The 22149-nt window shown below is 50.6% G+C and overlaps 1 protein-coding gene across 1 annotated transcript in view; it reads left to right on the top strand.

Annotated features, from left to right (window-relative positions):
• Positions 1 to 3515, top strand: part of BEND7 (BEN domain containing 7) — an 86152-nt gene extending 82637 nt beyond the window's left edge. Inside the window, exons 8-9 of the mRNA XM_056114649.1 lie at positions 1008 to 1058; positions 3454 to 3515. Coding sequence (XP_055970624.1) covers positions 1008 to 1058; positions 3454 to 3515 — 113 coding nt within the window. The remainder of the gene's footprint in view (positions 1 to 1007; positions 1059 to 3453) is intronic.
• Positions 3516 to 22149: the final 18634 nt, after the last annotated feature.

The raw sequence follows: 22149 nt of genomic DNA, 5'->3' as shown, positions 1-22149 counted from the left end.
CTGCCCACGTGCTGGGGGGGGCACGGGGTGCTGGGACGTGGGGCGCATCACACATGGCCTTGGGAAATGTGCCAGCCTGTGCCAGCTTGTTGGAAGACTGACAAGCCCACGGTTATCAGGAACCCCATGGGCACCCCCTTTTCTGTAACTGTCTGGAGGAAACATCTACAAAGATCAAAGCATCAGGGCTGGAGCTATAGTACAGCAGGGAGGGCGTTTGCCTTGCACGTGGCTGACCCAGGTTCAATTCCCAGCATCCTATATGGTCCCCCGAGCACCGCCAGGAGTAATTCCTGAGTGCAGAGCCAGGAGTAACCCCTGAGCACTGCCGGATATGACCAAAAAGCAGGAAAAAAAAAAAAGATCAAAGCATCAGAGAAGAGTGATGGCTTGTACTTTCAAAACACAGAGGGATTGTGAGCATGCAAGGCACTTTCTGAGGAGCTGTGGCAGATAACAGGGAAACATAAAGTGTATCTCCTGAAGAAAGGCTCCTTCCTCCTGCTTTTCTTTATGACTGAATTTGAGTGTTTAGGTTAGCAGCGCCAGGATCTGAATTTCTGGTCAGCTCCAAGGAGAGACCCATGCTCCATATTTCCTAAGCCCGCTCAGCAAAATGGCCCTGGGCGTAACAAGTAAAATCCTTCCACAGGAATTCACTGACCAGCCCTTTGATTATGTCATATTTAAACAATTCACTCCTGATTCTGGGCAAATGTTAAGCTTGAGGCAAGTGAGTGAAAATGGATTGGAATTACCAGCGATTGATGGAATAAGATTTATAAGGCGTAAAATCTATTGTATCCGGGAAAAGCGACTTTATCTCATCTTAAAATATATTTTATTTAAACATGGCACTGGAATCTGTAATGTGAGCCTATTGAAGGGAAAAGAAAGGTGAAAGCTATTATGTATACTAGAGTTTGTAAATCGTATTACTGTACTCAGTAAAATGAATGTGCGCCCCGAAACTAATGAGATTTGTGTTTTATGTTTGTAACCAGCAGAGGTAGCTGACGGTGATGAAAGGCTGGACAGCATTTCTCTACCACCAACAGGTAAAAGCACATTTACATTTCTATCACTGCAGGAAAATACAGCCCAGGAAAATATTTGCATTAAGGTTTCTAACATTACAGATGCAGACCTCCAGCAAATTGCTACAAGTGCAAACGCCGACCCTCCAAGCAACAGGCTCAGTGCCCTTATGTTCCTCAGTATTTTTCCTATTAAATATAAAAAGCTCCAGTTTTCTCACTGTTTCATAGTCTTAAAAACCACAGGACAGGTACTGGAGCAATAGCACAGCAGTTAGGGTATTTGCCTTGCAAGCAATCAACCTGGGTTCGATCCCTGGCGTCCCATATGGTCCCCCAAGCACCGCCAGGAGTGATCCCTGAATGCAGAGCCAGGAGTAACCCCTGAACATCACCAGGTATGACCCAAAAAGCAAAGAAATAAAAAAATAAATTAAAAAAAAAAAGGGAAAAACACAGGCTAGTGAGTCCTGAGAGCTGAGAGGCCCAACATATTGCTCCCCCAAACCTTTGCCCATTAACTTGTTCTTTCTAGAACAGGAATCCCAGGTTTAGGGTGCAGTTCTGTGATCTCCCCCACACCCCACAGCGCTCTAGGTTGGCTGTCCTGCTCCTCCGAACACGGGCAGCCAACAAATGCTATGTTCCCAACTCATTGGATGAGCTGGTCGTAGCACAGAGGGTGGCCCCTTCCTGCTTGCTGTCTCGGGATTGGCTCCACACAGCGTTTCACTGGCACCTTTGCTGTGACGCGAGCCATTCACATCGCTTGGATTCCTCCTGCCTTAGGGCTCACGTGATGCTTCTGGCCAGCCTCGCTCCTGGCATTGCTCCCCACCTGGAATATGACCCATGAAGTGGCAATATATTCCCTGTGCGTGGCCTCGGGGCTCTTCTTGGCTGCCCTCCTATAACTGATGAGTCTCTGCCCACAAAAAATTCCACTCAACAACAACAACAAAAAATAGTATGAAAAATCTCAGTGTTTCTCTTCTCAATTTGGGGCAGTGAGAGTAAGGTTCAGTAAGTATTTACGAAGTCGGGGCGGGGGTGGCTCGGCTGGGAGCTGTGTTCACGAATGGCACTTCTGGGGTGGCAAGGATGGCGGAGGGCATCGGTGAGGAACAGGCACACAGAACTGAACTTCAGAGCTGAGAGAAACCCAGCGCTGTGGACAGTCTGAAACGTCTCCATCAGGGACAGCTGGTCACGTGGGTGGGCAGCGGATGAGAAGCTCCCTCCCCCCAGGATCCTGCTGTGCAGAGTCCTGTTATGAATGAGGTTTCTTCTCCGGCTTCATTTCCACGTTCATGAATGAAGAGACTTGCAGTGCCCTGGCTCTGGGGCTCCTTCCCTGAATATCAGGACAGCTCACCTCAGCCGTGTTCTCCGTAGCTTGGCCATTTCCCAGCAGAGGCCTGAAATCCTACCTCTGACAGTGAAATCATGTGTCACTCTATCTCTAATAATGAAACTGCGTGGCAGGGGGCCCTTTGGAAGAATCCCAAGCTGCTCTAGTCGTGCCCACAGGATTTCTCAGTCCCACCCTCCCAACCTTTCCCCAGGGGCCCCAGGGCATTTGCACTGCTATTCCTGAGGTCCTCTGACCCAGTGGATTCCAAAGATAGTATCATCGGGAAGCCATTCCCCCTGAAATGATTCCTTTGCCTTTTTCTACCCCATAAGGCAGAGAAATGTTTCAGAATGGTATAGGAGGGATGGGAGAACCATCTTATGCAACTGAAAAGACATTCAGGAAATCAGAAGGACGTTAAAGAGCTTGTGGTCTACCCAGTCCTTTTGGTTCCAGATAGGAGAACCTGAGACCGAAAACACTTTGCCCGGCTCTCACGCGGGTTTGGTGGCCTGGCCTCTGGGTTCCCTGCCTTTCCATCACACAGAAATCTGCCACCTAAGGCCAGCATTTCCCTGCGTGGTATTGGGGGCCTGGGTTTGGGCTTGGGGGCCACACCTGACGGTGCTCAGGGCTTCCTCCTGGCTCTCTGCTCAAGAATTGTTCCTAGTGGGCTTAGGGAACTTTGTGCAGTGCCAGGAAAATAACCCGGGTCTGCCACATGCAAGCCAAGCGCCCTCCCCACTGTCCTAGCGCTCCAGCCCCCTCAATCATATTTTAACATCTGCATAAAGCTCCTGCTTTCCAGATAAACCACTTTATTTAGGCGTTTTCCAATCCGGCACATGCAACGGATGGACTCCAGCTTGTAGTAACCCTCGCCATGGGTTTGCCTTTGACAGTAATCAGGACAAACTCCCAGGGGCGCAGGCTGGACCTCCATGAGGGGACTAGGAAATACAGTTTCCTCGTCCACTCGGAACTCTGCCTCTGGTCACTGCCATTAAAGATCGGAGGTGCCTTTGGAAGTGACGCCCCTTCATTTTGTCATCTCTGTTGTAGGGAACATGTTTGACACCAGGAGGGAAAACACAGCGAACTCGGCGCCCGATTTCACCGCCTGATGCCGCATTCCATGACGCCGCTCGTTCGCCGTATAACATTCCTCTTGGAACTTCCTCAGAGAGCCACGGCGCGTTTCCTGGTGACCGCAGAGAGTGGGTGTTCTGTGAAGTTTCCCGTCATGTTGGAATCTTTTTCATGCACTTCCTTTGTAACATGTGATAATCAAGCCTTCAATTTGGTATATTTTTTTAAAGATCATTTTCAGAGTTGATTTATCACCCTTCAAATGTCCAACATGTGATCCGGTTTATTGTACAACAAAAAAGAAAGCAGTTCTCTTTCCTGTTGTTTGTTTTTCCCAGACCTTTAATGTGAATATGTGGACTTCTGAAGCATATTTATTTTCAGTTAAATTGTTTAGATGCAAGTGTAAAGGAGAATGTCTGTCTCCGGTCCTGAGAGAACAGTTGGGAAGGCCAAAACTAATTAGGTCTTTATTGGATTAGAAGATGAAATATTATCCATGGCGACAGGACAGCTCTGATCTAAATAAAATCTGCTGTGGCATCAATTCCCCTCCAAATAACTATTTGTAACTAAGTGCAAATGATACATAAATTCTTAGAAAGATGTGGCCAGAGTGATAGCACAGCGGGTAGGGCATTTGCCTTGCACGTGGCCAACCTAGGTTCAATCCCTGGCATCCCATAGGGTCCCTCAGCACCGCTAGGAGTAACTCCTGAGTGCAGAGCCAGGAGTAACCCCTGAGCTTCACCGGGTGCGACCCATAAAGGGAAAAAAAAAAGTGTTTTAACAGAGGGCTTAACTCTGAATGAGCCAGTGCTTTGGCATGATGTGGCAATGAGCCACAAACACACTTAATCACTAGTATATACTTGATTTGCTTCCTAGGGCACTTGCCCTTCACTTGATATACAACTGACATGAAAAGTTAAATTAATTTTAAAGTGGTATCTTGCCACGTTTGGCCCTTTGATCTACAGGAAAAAAAAAATTACCTCTAGATTTCCTTTCTTTGATGGCGTATTTAAAATACCGTTTATCCAGAATGACTGCATTTGGGGTACAAAGCAAATTCGTTGGAGTTGTTGACGCTTGACCCAAAGTCTTGGAAGAGATTCGGAGTGCTGAGAAATTCCACGCCATTCCCTAGCACTGTCAAATCAGTATCAGAAAGGGTTCCTTAGTCACCCCTCCAGCACACACACACACACACACACACACACACACTGGACACATCGGCTCAGATGAGGCCCAGGACTCCTCAGGGACTGGTGACCCTGTTGGCTAGCCAGGCCTCGAACCTAAATTCCTTCCTACTGTGTCGAGGTGCGGTGCCACACCTAAATTAAGAAAGAAGTCTATGTGGGTCCGTGTTCCTCTGAAGACAGCCATCCGGTTGCCCTGTCATGTGACAAAACTGGCCACAGGTGCCGCTTGAGGGGTCTAAGTACAGAAGGACACTTACATCCTACACATGTGTGCATGTCTCGCCTCAAGTCCCAGACTGCTGCACCTGTGCTGTCTTGCCTTCCTTTTGCAGGAAGAAGGGGGAAAGAGTTTCCATAACAACCTTAGTTGGCCGTGGACATTTCAGGACCCTTAGGATTCCTCCCCCCTGAAGCCAGCCCCTTTGTTTTTGGGATGATGTGATGAAGTACCAGGAACCAGAGGTTTTGTTCTTCTGCAAAGGGTTTTTAAACTTGTCCTGGGCCTCTCCGAAGGAAGTATTTCTCAAGGGAATTGAAAAGATCAATTAGTGGCCTGTCCGAGATCACTGTGTTGCTAATAAAGGCCGTAGCATTTATCTTCCAACTGTGGGCCCTGATAGATGCGCCAGATCAGAAACTGGCAAAAACCTTGGCAGACGGGGCCACAGCTCGAGTGTTCAGTGCTTGGGGAGGGGGCATTGCCCAACTCCCTGGTATGTGCCACGGGACCACATATTGGAAACGCAGCTCACGGGAAGATTATGTTTTCTAAGTCAAAACTGTATTTGTGTTTCACTGACTATGACTACTGTGCAGATTCTACCCAGAAATCGTTTTTTATAAGCTTTCTTAGCATTACAAAAAAATCCATATCTATGGATAATGTCTCCAATCTTATGTATATATGTTTTATTAATATGTAAATATTTAGATTTTTTTAAAATGACTATGTTCTTTTAAAAAATTCAGCGCAAGGCTAGTTGTGGAAAATGGTGTATAACATTGTGTTGTGAGATCAACTCCCGAGATGCTCTTCACATTTGTTCTGGAAGAATACAATAAACGACTTAAACTGAACAGGCCTGTTCTGTACCTCGGGACTGTCCAGCGTCCATCATTACAAGGTTCTGTTGTTGTTGTTTGTTTGTTTGTTTGTTTTCTTTTTGGGTCACACCTGGTGATGCTCAGGGGTTACTCCTGGATCTGCACTCAGGAATTACTCCTGATGGTGCTCGGGGGACCATATGGGATGCCAGGGATCAAACCTGGGTTGGCTGCGTGCAAGGCAGACACCCTCCCTGCTGTGCTATCGCTCCAGCCCCTACAAGGCGTTTCTTGATATTCTAATGCTCTCCCCCAGAAAGTTTGCTCTCCTCATGAAGTCAGTTCCTTTTTTTTTTTAAAGAAACGGGCCGCCTGGCTGCACCCGAGAGCATCCTTGCAGGTGGAGAGGCATAGAGCTGTGCCTGGCAGTCCCATCCGTGCTGCGACAGGCCCCCGGGCAGTACTTGAGCGGTAAGTACCAATATGCTTGAAACCTGACTTTAAATGAATTAGGGAGCCTGATAATCTGCACTTAAAAGGTTAAGCCCTGCTTCTATGGAAACAACACATCAGCAGCACAGGCCAGCCTCCAGAGTGCCCACCCCGGCCCTGACGTCTCTATGTCCTCTCCTGCCACCGGAGGGCGCTAGCCTCTGGGGTCCACCTGCTCCCGCCTCCAAAGGGCACTGGCCCCTTTCCCTAGCCTAGAGCAACCTCCTGGCGGGTCCGAGGACCCAGCTCTTGGCTTCCTGGTTTCTGCCCTGAGCTGCTTCACCGCTGTCAGGGGAATACGTGATAAGTGGCTGGACTTCAGGAGACAAGGTGAGAGTGAGTTGCTTGCAAAAAAGCAAAATACTAACTGCCGCAGAGCCTTGTACAGATCCTGCCCTCGTAGGGTCTCGGAGCTGGCAGGAGTCGGACCATCCTGCACAACCCAGGCTCCAAGCTTCAAGTAATCCTTTGTGCCACAAAAACATTTATGAAGGAGCCCCCCTCTATTCCCCCCCACCCACCATGCTGTTAGCTGGCCCAAGGGCCCCCCTAGGCAGTTCCTGCTCCCACGAGCAGCTAAGGGTCTGGATATCGCTGACCTGGCTCACTTCCTGGTTGCACCCCAAGTCCAGCCTAGCTCCCTGCCGTGGAGAGATGAAGAGCTTGCCCAATACTGCTGGGGTGCCAGGCCAGAGCCTCCCAGGACAAGACGCAAGCGGGGAGGCTTGGGGGCAGCTTAAGTAATCTTGGTCAGGTTCTGTTACATGGGCCCAACTGACCGCAGGGGTGAGACATTAACTAAGCCAAGGTAGGGAGTCCTACAAAGGCACCGTGGGGACCACCAGGGACCACCAGGGACCCCAGATGCACACGCATAAGAAAACAAACCAGCACTGGGCGTCCTGATACGGAAAAGATAAGTGCAGCTACAGGGAGGAGGGAGGCAATTGAGCCAGCCTTCACTGAGCACCTGTGGGCAGGGGTTTTGTTTTGTGCCGGGCAAGGAAACCAGGGGAGGAGCAATTAGGAGAGGGAAGGACAGTTGTCACTGTTGAGCTGTCCCAACACCTGCTCATTCAATAAGCGTTTGCTGGGTCCTTGGGGTGTGACTGGCGCTGGTGCCCCACAGCCGTGAGCCCGCCTTCCTGCTTGTGAGTGGGGCTCGCATGCAATGTGTAAAACCCCAAAGAATGCCAGCATACAAATCACACTGTGTCCCAGAACGACAGAAGTGGTGTGTGTGTGGAGAGGTTGAGGGCGGGGGGCGGGGGGTGCGGAAAGGGGACTCAGGACTTGTAAGGGAACTTGGTAATGCTGGCCCAAACAGAGAAAAGCAAGTTTTGAGTTATTCCACATTAATCGCTTCACCGTGGCAGAAGGACCCAGGACCATCAGCTCGGAAGGAGCCATCATGGGCATCAAGCCGCTGTCAGTTCCATTCTGCCATCTCTGACACTCTCAGGTTATCTGCCTGGTTGTTGCTTCTCTGCTTTTTCAGCGGAGCCTGTGCCATGCTGTGTGCAGGATCCTTCGAGAAAGACCTTTCAGATTGCAGAGACGTGGGGAAGACTTGATTTCAAGGTGCCCGGAGGAGCGGCCAGGACCTCGCCGACTTTGAGAGCTTTGAGGATTTGAGAGATGACTGACTCCACCTCCCCGTTTTCCCTGCCCCGTGGACAGGCACTTCCGCTCTCTGTGTCCGGAGCTGTTAGTGGGACCAACAAGGAGATGCTCTGACTGAGGCGTCAGAGAAACTCTGAATTGACACAAATCTGCTCTTCCGACCTTGTTGTCACCTCAGAAGCATAAGCTCTCCCCCACTTCAGCTCTCCCCCCTCCCCAACCCCTCCACCTATGTGCAATGGCTGCTCCTTCCCACTGTGCACTCAGTGAGGTGGAAAGGGTGCGGGCAGAGGAACTGAGGAACCAGGCAGAGCTCAGGTTGATCTGCTGCACCCTGGGGTGCCCAGGGCTGCTGCTGAATTTGACACACACTGGTGTTTCAAACAGTCTGATACTTAAGGGGCTTTTCTTGGACCATTTTTATGTTAATAAAGAAATGGAAGAGCATTTTGCTGTTTTTAATTTAATTTTTTTTCTTTTTGGGTCACACCCGGTGATGCACAGGGGTTACTCCTGGCTCATACACTCAGGAATTACTCCTGGCAGTGCTCGGGGGACCATATGGAATGCTGGGAATCGAACCCGGGTTGGCCGCATGCAAGGCAAACACCCTGCCCGCTGTGCTTTCGCTCCAGCCCCAGAAGGGCATTTTAAAGCAAAACTCTGAAACAAAGCTACTGTAGATAATTCCTTTAAAATACACTCTCAGGGCCTGAGCGATAATACAGCAGGTAGATTGATAATGCAACTGGTAGATCATTTGCCTTGCACATGGCTGACCTGGGTTCCATCCTCAGCATCCCATATGGTTCCTTAGGCAATGCCAGGACTAATTCCTGAGTGCAGGACCAGGAGCAATCCCTGAGCATCACCAGATGTGACCCAAAAAGCAAAATAATAAATAAAAAATAATGAAATACCCTTTCAGAGCCAGAGAGCTAGTACAGTGAATAGGGCCTTCTAAGTGGCTGACCGGGGTTAATTAAATCTTCGGCATCCCAGGAGTGATCCCTGAGCACAGAGCCAGGAGTAAGCCCTGAACACTACCAGATGTGACCCAAAAATAAAATTTAAAAAAGAATAAAACGCCCTTTCAAAATGAAGTCAATATGAACATATTAGTGGAAAAGTGATAAAAATAAATAAAACCAGCTCTCTTGACCTCTAGTTGTACAAACTCCTCACCCCAAGGCCATAACTGCTTCCAAAAGGGTTCTCCTCACTCTAACTACAGAGCAAAAAATCAATTTCCACAAGGGAAATTGAGCATCCTAAATTGGTTCAATGAAGAGGTGGATCAATTACAGGTTCTGTTAGAGGAAACAGTTTTGGCTCTGGTCTATTTATGGAGGAGGAGGAAGAGGAGACATTTTACTAGACGGTGCTTCCTCTGGGTATGACTAAACATTCAGCAGGGCTTTCTAACTCTGGACATTTCTTTTTTCTTTTTTTTTTTTAAGTTGGACTGTGTTTAATGTTTGTTATAGCTTCAGGCTCTAGAGATTTGTGCCTGGTGCTGCCCACCTTTGGTTTCGATGTCCCCCAAGAGAGTTGCCATGTTGGCTCTGCCCTCACTTTGTCCCAGGGGGACTCTCTCAAGCATCATGGGGAAGAGGCCAAACGTTGAATGTCTGGCTAAGTCCTGGACACTGGCTGCTGACTATAAGACACAGTACCCAGGACCAGAGCAATGGCAAAGCAGGGAGGGCACTCACCTGGCAACATTCCAGCATCCCAAAGGGCCCCCAAACACCACCACGAGTGATCTCTGCGTACAGAGCCAGAGTAAGTCCTAGCACCCCCAGTGTGACCCCAAACCAAAATAACTCACAGTAGCCCAAATGCACTGTTGTGGTGCCCCCAACTGACTTTCTAACGTACAATACATATTCTCTGAGCACTGAGTCAGGAGTACCCCTAGGCACCACCAGGTGTGACCCAAACATCAAAAACAAAACCAAACTTCCACATGTGGATATATGTTGTCCCTGCTCTTGGGGCCAGTTTGGAATGTCTTTGACACTCGTGAACCCTCTAATATATGCTTCTAAAACATCACAGAAACATCAGCTCACGGTGCCAGCAACATGCCCCAAGAACCTATTTACAAGACTCTGGAGGTTGGTGCTTTTCTTTGAAGGCAGAAGACTCATTCTGCAGCTTAACAGGAAAAGAATATCCTCTCGGAAGCTTGAAAGGAAAGCAGAGAAAAGGCATTATAAAAGATGTGTCAGTTGCGAGACAAGAAGACACCTCTCCTAGGCATGATGGCACCTGGCACATCAGTGCAAAAAAAAAAAAAAACTAAAAAGTCTTTGGGACTTGGAGAAAGGGCTTTCCCGGAAAAAAGGACCCCTGGGGTGATTCCAGGAGTTCAAGCTCAGGCCACGGTCTGTTCTCTCTGCCCCTCACTTGTCCTGCCCTAGGCTGGACACCCACCGAGTACAACTGTTGAGGCCCAGGCACTGCTCTGATGCCTCAGAGAACAGTTAATCTCACACAACCCACTGCCACCCTGGGAAGCAGATGTGGTTATTATTCTAACAGGACAGAGAGAAGAAGCGAGGCGCCTTGTTCCAGTTCAGGAAAAAGCACAGTTGGGGTGACATCAGGCACCTGCCTTGCGTGCAGTCGACCCAGTTTCAATTCCCGGAACCCTATATGGTCCCCTGAGCCTGCTAGCAGTGAGCCCTGAGCACAGAGTGAGGAGGAATCCCTGAGCACCACTGGGTGTGCCCTCCATCCCCACCCAAAAAAATAACCTGTTTTAGGCCTGGGAGAGGCCCTGAAGGGCTGGAACTGGGTTCGGTCCGTGGTGCAACTTCTTCCACTCACATTTTGGGGTTGGTCTCAAAACAAACAGCTGGTTATGAGTTGGAGACCTGAGACCTTTCCTGGTTTTAGTTTTGTCGGGTTTTTTTTGGGGGGGAGGGGGGAATATGGAGGGTGTACTTTCACTCTCCACCCCTTGCACCTGAGAAAGTCTGAGCAGGGAAGGACAGGAAATGGGTGAGCACCCAGGGACCGGCCAGTCACTGGCACCCACCACCCGTTCTCTGCCCTCTGACCTGCCCATTTGGATGTTCCCTCAAAGTAGAAATAAGTAGCGGGCGGCTTGCTGACCAGTTCCTCTCAGCATGTTTGCAAGGTGGGTCCCTGCTGCCCCACGGGCCTCCATCGTTGCTTGTGCCAAATGAGATTCCATCCATTGTGCCACTTGCCACAATTTCTTTATCCACTCCTCACTAAGAGCCAGCCGGGTCTGTGCACCGCACCTGGAGAAAAGTTACTGCTGGAACATCGGTTCCAAATTTTTGCTCTCTTTTTTTTTCCTCTTTGGGTCACACCCAGTGATGTTCAGGGGTTCCTCCTGACTCTGCACTCAAGAATTACTCCTGGTGGTGCTTGGGGGACCATATGGGATGCTGGGGATTGAACTCGGGTCAGCCACATGCAAGGCAAATGCCCTCCCCACTGGACTATCGCTCCGGCCCCCGGTTCCGGATTTCTATTAGGACACAAGGAAGTGGGGATGCTGGTCCTGTCATGGCTGTCTCTTTGCCTCTTGGAGAAGCATCAGTTTTCCAAAAGATTGGCCCCACGTTCACAGTCCCGCCAGCAAAGGATGAGAGTTCTCATTTCCCACAGCAACTCTTAGCCATGCGCTCCACACAGCCTCTTCAAACTCTCAGACCCCGCCACGCAGATCCACTTACCCTTTTTCTTCCACAAACGTTATTCTTCTCTTGACTTCTGTACAGACAAAATGTAAACGCGCAGAGGAGGCCTGGGGTGGACTGTAGCAGTAGCACTGTAGCACTGTTCTCCTGTTGTTCATCGATTTGCTCGAGTGGACAAGTCAAGTCTCCACTATGAGACTTGTTGTTACTGTGTTTGGCATATGGAATACGTCACAGGTAGTTTGCCAGGCTTTGTCGTGCGGGTGGGATACTCTCAGTAGCTTGCTGGGCTCTCCAAGAGGGGCGGAGGAATCGAACGGGTAGGCCGCGTGCAAGGCAAACACCCTACCCGCTGTGCTATCGCTCCAGCCCCAGTGCTGACATTTGTTGGATTCTGGATTCAGTGAAACTGTCTCTCAGCATTATCCCATTTCGTGTTTATAAAGAGCCCGACTTTAGAACCAGCTCTAGAAAGGAAGAAATTAGACTCGGAGGCAAAGTGGGCAGATGAGTCTTATAACCTCGCCCCAGAGCTGAGATTCTTCACCCTCCGTGGTGACACTTAAGGGTTCATTCAGAACAGTAGGACAGTGGTAGGGACTTTGCCTTGAGTGCGTCGACCCAGATTTGATCCCCAGCACTCAATTTGGTCCCCACTGCCCGGCTGGGAGTGATCTCTGAGTGCAGAGCCTGGGGTAAGTACTGAGCAACACCAGGATTGGCCCAGAAATGAAAACAAAAACCCCAAAACCAGGAAGACTTTGAAAGCCCGCCTCTACGCTCTGCAGTTCAACCGCCTGAATGTCAGCACCAGCTTCCCCCTGGGAGAAACCCTTTCTCAAGATGATTTTTCACAAGTTGGTAGGAACAACTTATTCTCGAACACTAACCATTCTGTTCATGCCTCACAGCGCTTGAAGCATTACGTAAAATGACTCCACAGAATCGAAAAGCAGTTTATTTGACACAAAAAATAAACACCTTCTTTCTGTGAACTATTGTGTTATGACTTCTCTCTTTCCAGATTTTAGTTTTCCTTACATATTTTTGCTTGTTACTCTCTGATCTGTTTTGTTTTGTTTGGGAGTCACACCAAGCTGTGATTGGACACTCCCAGGGGTTGCCCAGTGGACCCAAGTAATGCCAGGAATCGAACCCAGGTCTCACACATGCAAGGTAAATGCTCAGGCTTAGCCCAGCCCAGCTATCTTTATTTATTTATTTTTTTATTTTGTTATCGAATCACCATACAGCAATGGAGAAGATTATCCATGACTTCTACTCAAATCTCTTCGATAGCCATGTCCACTTGCCAACATACCAAATTCCACAGGATGGATATGTCGTTCCCAACGTTCTCCCTTCCGAAATCCAACACGCCATTTCGTCAGTAAAGAAACAAACAGCACCCGGCCCAGACAAGGTCAGACCTGAACACCTGAAGAACCTGCCGTCAGTACTCATTAATACACTGGCTCGGCTCTTCACTCGCTACCTGTCTGAATGCAAGGTTCCGTCCCAATGGAAAACCAGCAGGACCGTACTACTGTTCAAGAAGGGAGACATCCATGACATTGGCAACTATCGCCTGATCTGCCTATTGTCTGTCATCTACAAGTTGTTCACTCGAGTCATCCTAAATAGGATTGGCAGAACACTAGATGAAGGACAACCATGCGAGCAAGCCGGGTTCCGCAAAGGATTCAGCACCATCGACCATATCCACACGATAACCAAGCTCATTGAGGTTTCTCGGGAGTTCAAGATGCCGCTCTGTTTAACGTTCATTGATTTAAAGAAGGCCTTTGATTCTGTTGAGACGGAAGTGGTCATTGAAGCCCTAGCCAATCAGGGCATTCAAGCCCAATACATCAGGATCCTCCGTGAGCTGTATTGCGGATTCACTACCAGGATCTCACCATTCTACAAAGAAGTGATCGTTGACGTCAAGAGAGGGGTGCGGCAGGGTGATACCATTTCACCGAAACTCTTCAGTGCCACCCTCGAGAACATCATGCGACGACTGGAATGGGAAGGAATGGGAGTGAAGATAGATGGTCGGCAACTACACCACCTCCGCTTTGCTGATGACATTGTTTTAATAACACCAAACATCAGCCAAGCGGCACAAATGCTGGCCGACGTTGACCGTGAGTGTGGAAAGGTAGGACTACAGCTGAATCTTACGAAGACAATGTTTATGAGAAACAGCCTCGTTCCTGACGCCCCATTCGCTCTCAATGGAACGACCATCTCCGAATGCAACAGCTATGTGTACCTAGGTCGAGAGGTCAACATGACAAATGACCTGGCACCCGAGCTGCGCAGGAGGAAGAGAGCGGCTTGGAACGCCTTCAAGAACGTCGAAGAAATAGCTAAGAGGACGAAGAACCTCCGGCTCCGGGCACATCTCTTTGATTCCACTGTTCTTCCTGCATTAACCTATGCCTCAGAGATCTGGGCCCTACGCAAACAAGATGAGAACGCTATTCAGGTCTCCCAAAGAAGAATAAAAAGAGCTATGCTTGGAATATCACGTTTCACTCAAATGAGAGGAAGAATCCGGAGTTCTGACATCTGTCGACGATCAAGAATCAGGGACGGTGTCTCATTTGCCAAGGTGTCGAAAATCAGATGGGCTGGTCACGTAATGAGATTTAAAGACGACCGCTGGACTAGAGCTGTTACCGACTGGATTCCACGGGATGTCAAAAGACCGCGTGGCCGCCCACCTACCAGATGGTCAGACTTCTTCGTCAAGATCATGAACGATCGGTTTGAGGCTCTTCATGCTCCCAGAGCGAACAGATGCCATTGGGCTACACTAGCACGCGACAGGGACAAATGGAGACGTTACTGGCGCCCGCTCGAGCAAATCCACGACTAACGGGAAGTTAAGTGATTAAGTGATTAAGTGATCGAATCACCATGATAGATGTTGATTCAAAGCTTTCATGGTCGGGTTTACAAAGCTTACAAAGCTGTTCATGGTCGGGTTTCAGTCATGCAGTGTTCCAACACCCATCCTCCCCCAGTGTGCATTTCCCAGCACCTGTGTCCCCAGGTTCCTTCCCCCCTCCAGAGAATCAACCATCTCTTTTGATTTCTTTGGAGCTGACTAGTGTGAAGAATGACTCCCTAAAACTGAGCAGTACCCAGAAAGACTGGAGATCAAATAACGCTTCTGAGGACAGTTTCCTGTTTTGTTTGGAAGTGAGAAGGGTCCTCCCCACCCCCACCGCCCCAACATTTGCCTGGGTTTCCCAAAAGAAAACTCACTATCTTTTGTGTTCAAAAACACGCCCTGCTTGGGAGATATCAAAGGACAGCAAAACCAGTTCCGTCTGTCCCCAGGAATTTCAGCTCCTGACAAAGACCAGTGGAGGGAATGGAACGTGGAGCTGAATCAGGCATATTATTAGATCTTGGGGAGAACCAGCCAATCACACGGGGCTCCCCATGCAGCCCCATTGTCAGGGCCTCTGCACACGTTGCCTGTTCTTCCCGCTGTTGTTTGAGGGGGACAGGTCCAGGACTGACTTGTTCCGTGGAATCCCAGACGTCTGCCGAAAGCGGAACTGAAGGCACAGGATGCTTCTGGAGATGCAGAGATGGGATTTTCATTACCCGTGCTTCATAAATTCATTTTAACTGGAAAGGTTGCATGGGTCCAGGTTAGACATTCTGCTCTGACTGGGAGGCTCCGTAGCTCTAGGCTGAGCATTAGTCTGTGTAACATCTGGAGGGACCCAGAGCAGGTAGAACGCAGCAGGTAGAGCACTTGCCTTGTACACGGCCCACCAAGTGCAATCCCAGAACTCCCTAGGGTCCCCTGAGCACTGCCAGGAGTGATTTTTTGAAGACAGAGCCAGGAGTAAGCCCGGAGCACTGCTGGGTGTGGCCAAAAAATAAGCCAAAAAAAAAATAAAAAAGAAAAGAAGAAAATGATAACATATCCTGAGGCTGGAGCAATAGCACAGCGGGGAGGGTGTTTGCCTTGCACGCAGCTGACCCAGGTTCAATCCCCAGCATTCCCTACGGTCCCTGAGCCTGCCAGGAGTGATCCTGAGCGCAGTCAGGAGTCAGCCCTGAGCACTTCTGGGTGTGGCCCCCAAACAAAAACCAAAAAAAGATTATGTATCCTCCTAAACGCTGTGTTCCAGCCTTAACGCAGATCCTTGGCACTGCGTTCTCCCAACACCTCTACGTTTGGGTCCCACACAGCAGAAACTGGGAAGAGTGTGGGGAAGTGCCTGATGCTCTTCACTGCCACTTCATGGAACATTTCTTCAAGTCACTTTTTTGTTTGTTTGGGGCTGCGCCCAAAGGTGCTCAGGGGGCCAACCGCGGTGCCGGAGATCAGACCAGTCAGTCACATGCAAGGCAAGCGCCCACCTCTGCCCTCTGCCCCAGCAGACCACTTTGGTTTGAGTTACGAAGGGCATGCAGGCGAACTCCAGGGCATCCAGAACGTGAGAACACAAAGCGGGCCCGGAGGACAAGTGCAGGGGTTCTAAACCTTGCCAGCATGTGGTCCCAGGTTCGAATCCCTGGTGCCCCACATGTGCTGAGCAAGATCCTGGGAGCTCTGCCGTGTTTTCCTGGAAGCTCTGCCAGCTACTGTCCCTGACACCACAGGCAACCACAACAAGTCGTGTGTGTGTGTGTGTGTGTGTGTGTGTGTGAGCACCACAAAAGGGTATGGCCCCGGTGGTGCCACTTGTAGCTCATTTCCCTGAGCTCTGTGAGGGACCCCCACAAGCACCGAGACTGTCGCTCACATGTACCAGGCCTGGCGAACATGTATCCATGCACCCCAGAGAGAGAGCGCAGACTTGGAGAGCACTGCATTCCAGAGTACTAAATGCATTTTGGGCTTAAGACAATTATTTCTTTTATTTTGGGTTTTTTGTTTGTTTGTTTTGCTTTTTGGGTCACACCCAGCAATACTCTGGGGTTACTCCTGGCTCTGCACTCAGGAATTACTCCTGGCAGTGCTTGGGGGACCATATGGGATGCCAGTGATTAAACCCGGGTCTGCCACGTGCAAGGCAAATGCCCTACTCGCTGTGCTATTGCTCCAGCCCCAGGACAATTATTTCTTATTTATTGAATCACAGGAGATACCCAGTGACAAAATGATTGACGATTGGGTTTCAGTCACACAATGTACCAAAACCCATCCCTTCACCAGCGTGCATTTCCCACCACCCATGTCCCTAGTTTCCCTCTCGCCACCTCCACAGCCCACATTCCCCCTCCAACTCTCTCTCTCTCTCTCTCTCTCTCTCTCTCTCTCTCTCTCTCTCTCTCTCTCTCATTTTCCTTTTAGGCACTGCGGTTTGCAATACAGTTGCTGAAAGGGTATCGTGCTCATCCCTTTACCTCTTCTTAGCACTCAGTTCTTGTCCAGAGTGATCGTTTCCAACTATCATTGTCATAGTGGTCACTTCTCTGTCCCAACTGCCCTCCCCCTCCCCCTTATTGGCAGGCTTCTTACCACGGACCACCACAGAGATCGGCACACAATAACAACAACCGAAAAGAACAGCCAGTGCCAGCGTGGATGCAGGAGAAAGGGGCTCTCACTCACTGCTGGTAGGAACGCCAACTGGGCCAGCCTTTCTGGAAAACAATACGGATATTCCTTAAAAAAAAAAAAAATAAAATAAAATAAACTAGAAATTGAGCTTCCAAATGGCCCAGCAAAACCACTCCTGAGAATACCCCCTTGCGGCCCCAAGACACATGGCAGAAGAGCCATCTGCACTCCTACGCTCACTGCAGCGCTGCTCAGAACAGCCAGACATAGGACACGTCTTGTCCCAGGGATTCAGAAGGATATTTTTCGGCTTAGGAAGATGGGGGATTGTCAGGGTGCAAGCCCCAAACCAAGACGTGGGTCAAATCAGTCCCCCTAGATTGCCCTGCCACAGTGGCAGGGGGGATGGGGGGATGGGGGTGGGGGGATATTATCCATGGTGGTGGAAAATGGGCACTGGTGGAGGGATGGGTATCTGATCATTGTATAATCAAACCCAAGCACAAAAAATTGTAAATCTACAACTGTACCTCATGGTGTTTCACTAATAAAAAAAAATTAAAATAAAATAAAAAAATCAGTCCCCCTAGCAGCAGCCCGACCGTATGAGGCAGGAGCCCCACTGAGAGGCAGAGATGAAGGTGGGAGCAGCCCCCGAGTCCCCGGAACCGTATACCCCAACAGAGAAAGCCCCAGGCGGGCAGTCTGGGGAAAACCCCCATGAAACCAACTCTAAAGAGGCAAGCAGTGGGCTGGGGGTGGGGGTGGTCCCCAGGACCCGTTCCTACCCTCACTCAGCCCCTGCTCTGCGCTGACCCATCCCGCCACAGAGCTAGTCAAGTCTCATGAAGAAGCACAGCGGCCGAGCACTAGTACAGCGGGGAGGGTTGCACACAGCTGACCCGGGTTTGATCCCTGCATCCCATATGATCCCCTGAGCCCACCAGGAGTGAGCCCTGAGCACTGTGGGGGGGTGACCCAACACCTATCCCAATCCCCCCCCCCAAAAAAAAAGCAGCAGCAGCAGCAGCCCAGCCCTTTACAAGCTTCTCCGGCTCTTGTGCCCATGCTGTTCTCCGGGCACGGGGCCTAAGGTGGTCACCTGCCTGCGCTCTGGGTCTACGGCCATCCTAGGCTGCCGGGGAGCCAAGTGGCCCAGGAACCCCGCAAGCAGCCTCAAGCTTGCCCGCGCGCTCCGGGCTTTTAATCTCTTTAATTGAAATCGATTGGCCTCAACGACAGCAGGCATGAGTGTCAGCACGCCATCACCCTCAGCTCCTTTCTTCCCCAGCCCCTGGACACACCAGGACAGCTAATCTCCACCCGGAAATTCCCCATGCCCCAACCACAAGCAAATTCAGAAGCCAGCACACTGGCCAAACTGCTGGACAGCAGGAAAAGCCCCCAAAAAGGAAAGGAAAAGGGGGTTGTCAAAAATCCCCGTCCCTTTGTGGCTGCTGCCAAAGGCCAGTCCAAACCCCGGTACCCAGAAAATGCCACCAAAGGGCAAAGTTGGCCAGGGGAGGGTCGCAGGAGATGACCAGCAGCAAAACAAGATTTTGCAAAAGGGAAGATAAGCAAAGCCCAATTCAGAGATAAGAAAGCCCAGTGGGGGGCTGGAGCCCAGTGGGTAGGGCGTTTGCCTTGCACGCGGCCGACCCGGGTTCAATTCCCAGCATCCCACATGGTCCCCTGAGTACCACCAGGAGTAATTCCTGAGTGCAAAGCTAGGAATAACCCTTGTGCATTGCTGTGTGTGACCCAAAAGGAGGGGGGCAGGGGGTAAGCCCAGTGGACAGACGGCAGAGAGCCGGGCTGGGGCAGTGGGGTGGGTGTGAGGACTTCTCTAAGGGCGTCCTCACCAGGCAGGGCTGATGTGGTTTGGGTCTTCTGGAACCAGCCCTCTGGGGTCAGCTGGGAGGCACCACTCCACTGGGAGTGGGACCAGGGCTGGAACACTATACCTAAAACTCACCTGGGCATAACTTGGTCAGCCACGGCGTCCTTTATAGACACCACTTTATAGCTACAGGCCGTGTCCCTCTGCCTGGAGGCACCCAACACAGAAGCTCCCCACCCAACCCACCACCAGCCTGATGCGTGGCCAAACCACGGACATTCTGTGCCTGCCCGGCCTGGGAGAGCCAGCCAAAAGGGACTGGGACATGCCCCCTGCCAAGAGGTGCCCCTGGGGCAGGAGGAGTATTATAAGCTGAAGGCCACTGCCTTCCCTTCCCTCCCCCTTCCTGCCAAAAAGCAGGACATTAAAAAAAGAAAGAATTAATACAAGTAAATAAAATTCAAAAACTGAGAACAGGGTACGACTCTGTGGGGAGAAGAGGAGGAAGAGGAGGAGGAGGAGGAAGAGAGAAGAGAAGAGAAGAGAAGAGAAGAGAAGAGAAGAGAAGAGAAGAGAAGAGAAGAGAAGAGAAGAGAAGAGAAGAGAAAAGAGGAGGAAGAGGGGGAGGAGGAGTAGGGAGTGGAGGAGGAGGAGGGGGAAGAGAAGGGGGACAAGGGGAGGAGGAAGAGGAGGGGGAGGGGGAGGAGGAGGGGAGGAGCAGGAAAAGAAGAGAAGGAAGAGAAAGAGTAGAAAAAGGAGAAAGGAGGGGGTGGAAAAGGAGGGGGAGGGAGGAAGAGAAGGAGAAGGGGGGAGGAGGAGGGGGAGGAGAAGGATGGGGAGGAGGGGGAGGAGGAGGGGGAGAAGAGGAGAAAGAAGAGAAGGAGAAAAAAGAAGGAGGAAGAGGAGGAGGAAGAGGAGGGGGAGAAAGAAGAGGGGGAGAAGGGGGAGGGGAGGGGGGAGGGGAAGGGGGAAGGGGAAGGAGGAGGAGGGGAAGGGGGAGGGGAGCAGATTTTATCACCCAGAGGAAAAGGTGCCCCCTGAAATGTGGCGGGGTGGGGGTGGGGAAAACCAGGTGGAGGGAAGTTGACTGGGGGTGGGCCCAGAACTGGAACACTGTATGCCTAAAACCCACCTAGGCATAACTGTCAATCACGGCATCTCCATAAAAATAATAATAAAATACCATGAGGGAGAGGGACCAAATGTCCATTTCCGAATGGAGGAAAACAGCGTACAGAGGAGCACGGGCTTGTCCAGCATCCCAGAGATCCAGGGGCGGAGGCAAGGTGTGAACCAGAGCCCACTGGGCCCACGGCTGAGACCTACAGCTGCCAAACGCAACGAGCCAAAGCAGAAACCAGAATGCCGGGTGGTGGGTTCCAGAGAAACCACCCCTCCGCCACCTGGGGGTGAGATTTACCTTCATTAGCCCCAAGTGCTGCCCCCTCCCGCAAGGTGTTTCCCGATTCCAGTTTGCGGGTGCATGCCGCTGGCCTGCAGCTCCCCAGACAAGGCGAGCGTGAGGCAGAGCCACCGGAAGGAGCACTGGGAACAGGCTGGAGTCGAGGGAGGACTTGCTCCGCATCTCTGCTGACATCTCGTGTGTGCTGGGTAATTTGAAAAGTCTCGTAGAAGTTGCGAGTGTTTAGCCAAGACATGATGGTCGTTCACCAAATCCCATTTATGTCCTTCTTCCTGCTTTCACAGGAAGCTCTTCAGCGGCTGGAAACCCCTGCTATGGAAGCTCAAGGCCCTGAGTTTGAACCCCTGTGCTGCCCACACGTGACAAGCTACTCCTGGCCCTTCTGCTGTCTCCGGAGCTCGGCCAGGTGCATGAAAGGTCACTGCAATGAAAGAGGGTGCAGTCCCCGGTTAGCACCCAAACTATGAGATGTGTAAACACCTCAGCTGGGAGTGTGAGCACCCCACCTCCTGGTCAACCCCCAAGCATCACAATCCAAGCAATGAGAGGCAGGAAAGCGAGGTAGGCGACACGCACCTCCCAGCTTCCCTTGCACTGAGGCGGAGCTTAGGAACCCCGATTCTCATCAGAGGCAATGCAGAAAGAAATGCTGGGTTCCACTTGAGAGTCTGGCCAGAAGCCTGCCAGGCCATCATGCTTGCTCTGGCTCTCCTGTCCCCTGCTCTCGAAAGCACGTGACTCGAGTGCCATCTCTGTTAGGTGGTCCAGACTCTCGGGCCCAAAGTGGAAGGGAGCGGGTTGGCTAACATCACACTCCAGCCAGTTGTCTTAAGCCGCTGGGGTTCTGGGTCTGTAACCACAGCACGGTGTGGACTTCTGACAGCAGGGACCGTCCAAGGCCCCAGAGTCCCAAGCACCCTTGGAAGCAGCCTCTTAGGAATTTTACTGCTAAACAGGATTTTATCTGTTTTCAGGTCCTACATTTCTGAGAGTCTCCTTCTGTGTCTGGATCACCTTCTCATCCTCCCTGGGATGTGTGGGGCTTGTTGCAAAGATAAATCAATCAGGACCAAGAAAAACAGGAGCCAGAGGAACAGTATAGCACGTAGGGCATTCACCTTGCACGCATCTGACCCAGGTTCAACCCCTGGTATCCCATACGGTCCTCCGAGCACCACCAGGAATGATGCCTGAGAGCAGAGCCAGGAGTAACCCCTGAGTATCCCCAGGTATGGCCCCCAAAATAACAACAAAAGGAATATTATATGTATATAGACATATATAGTTGTATATATATATATATATATATATATATATATAAAATACACACACACACACACACTTTATGTTCTCATCTAAAAAGACCTAAAAAAGAAGGAAACTTGATTACGATTTTATTCTCCTGCAGGAACCATTCTGAATTTTACAATCCAAATATTTACTTCTTATTCGAATAAGACCCGGACGAAACCTTCCAGGTGCAAAGCTCTAGGCAGGCGCGTGTTCCACAGAAAATGGAGTCTGTGCTCGTAAGCATGAGAATACTGTGGACTTTGTTGGAATTGTTTAGACAGCTGGCCCACAGAGGTGGTGACAGTCTCCACCTTCAACACTGTTGGGGTGTGGTGGGCTCCCAGAGGCCTCTGCGGGGCCGCCCTCTCCGGCCATGCTTTTCCCTTCCTTGGCCCGTTCCCCTCACTGCTGGGGTGCTCCACGCCAGCTCCCTTAGGCACAGCTGGAAACATTCACTGAAACACTTCAACCTCGTCACCGGCAGCAGGTGGATTCTGCAGAATAGAAATGACCCTGCGTAAAGT

Source organism: Sorex fumeus, unplaced genomic scaffold (genome assembly GCF_029834395.1).
Source record: "Sorex fumeus unplaced genomic scaffold, SorFum_2.1 ptg000026l, whole genome shotgun sequence".
NCBI lineage: Eukaryota > Metazoa > Chordata > Mammalia > Eulipotyphla > Soricidae > Sorex > Sorex fumeus.
This window is presented reverse-complemented; position numbering and strand designations above follow the sequence as displayed.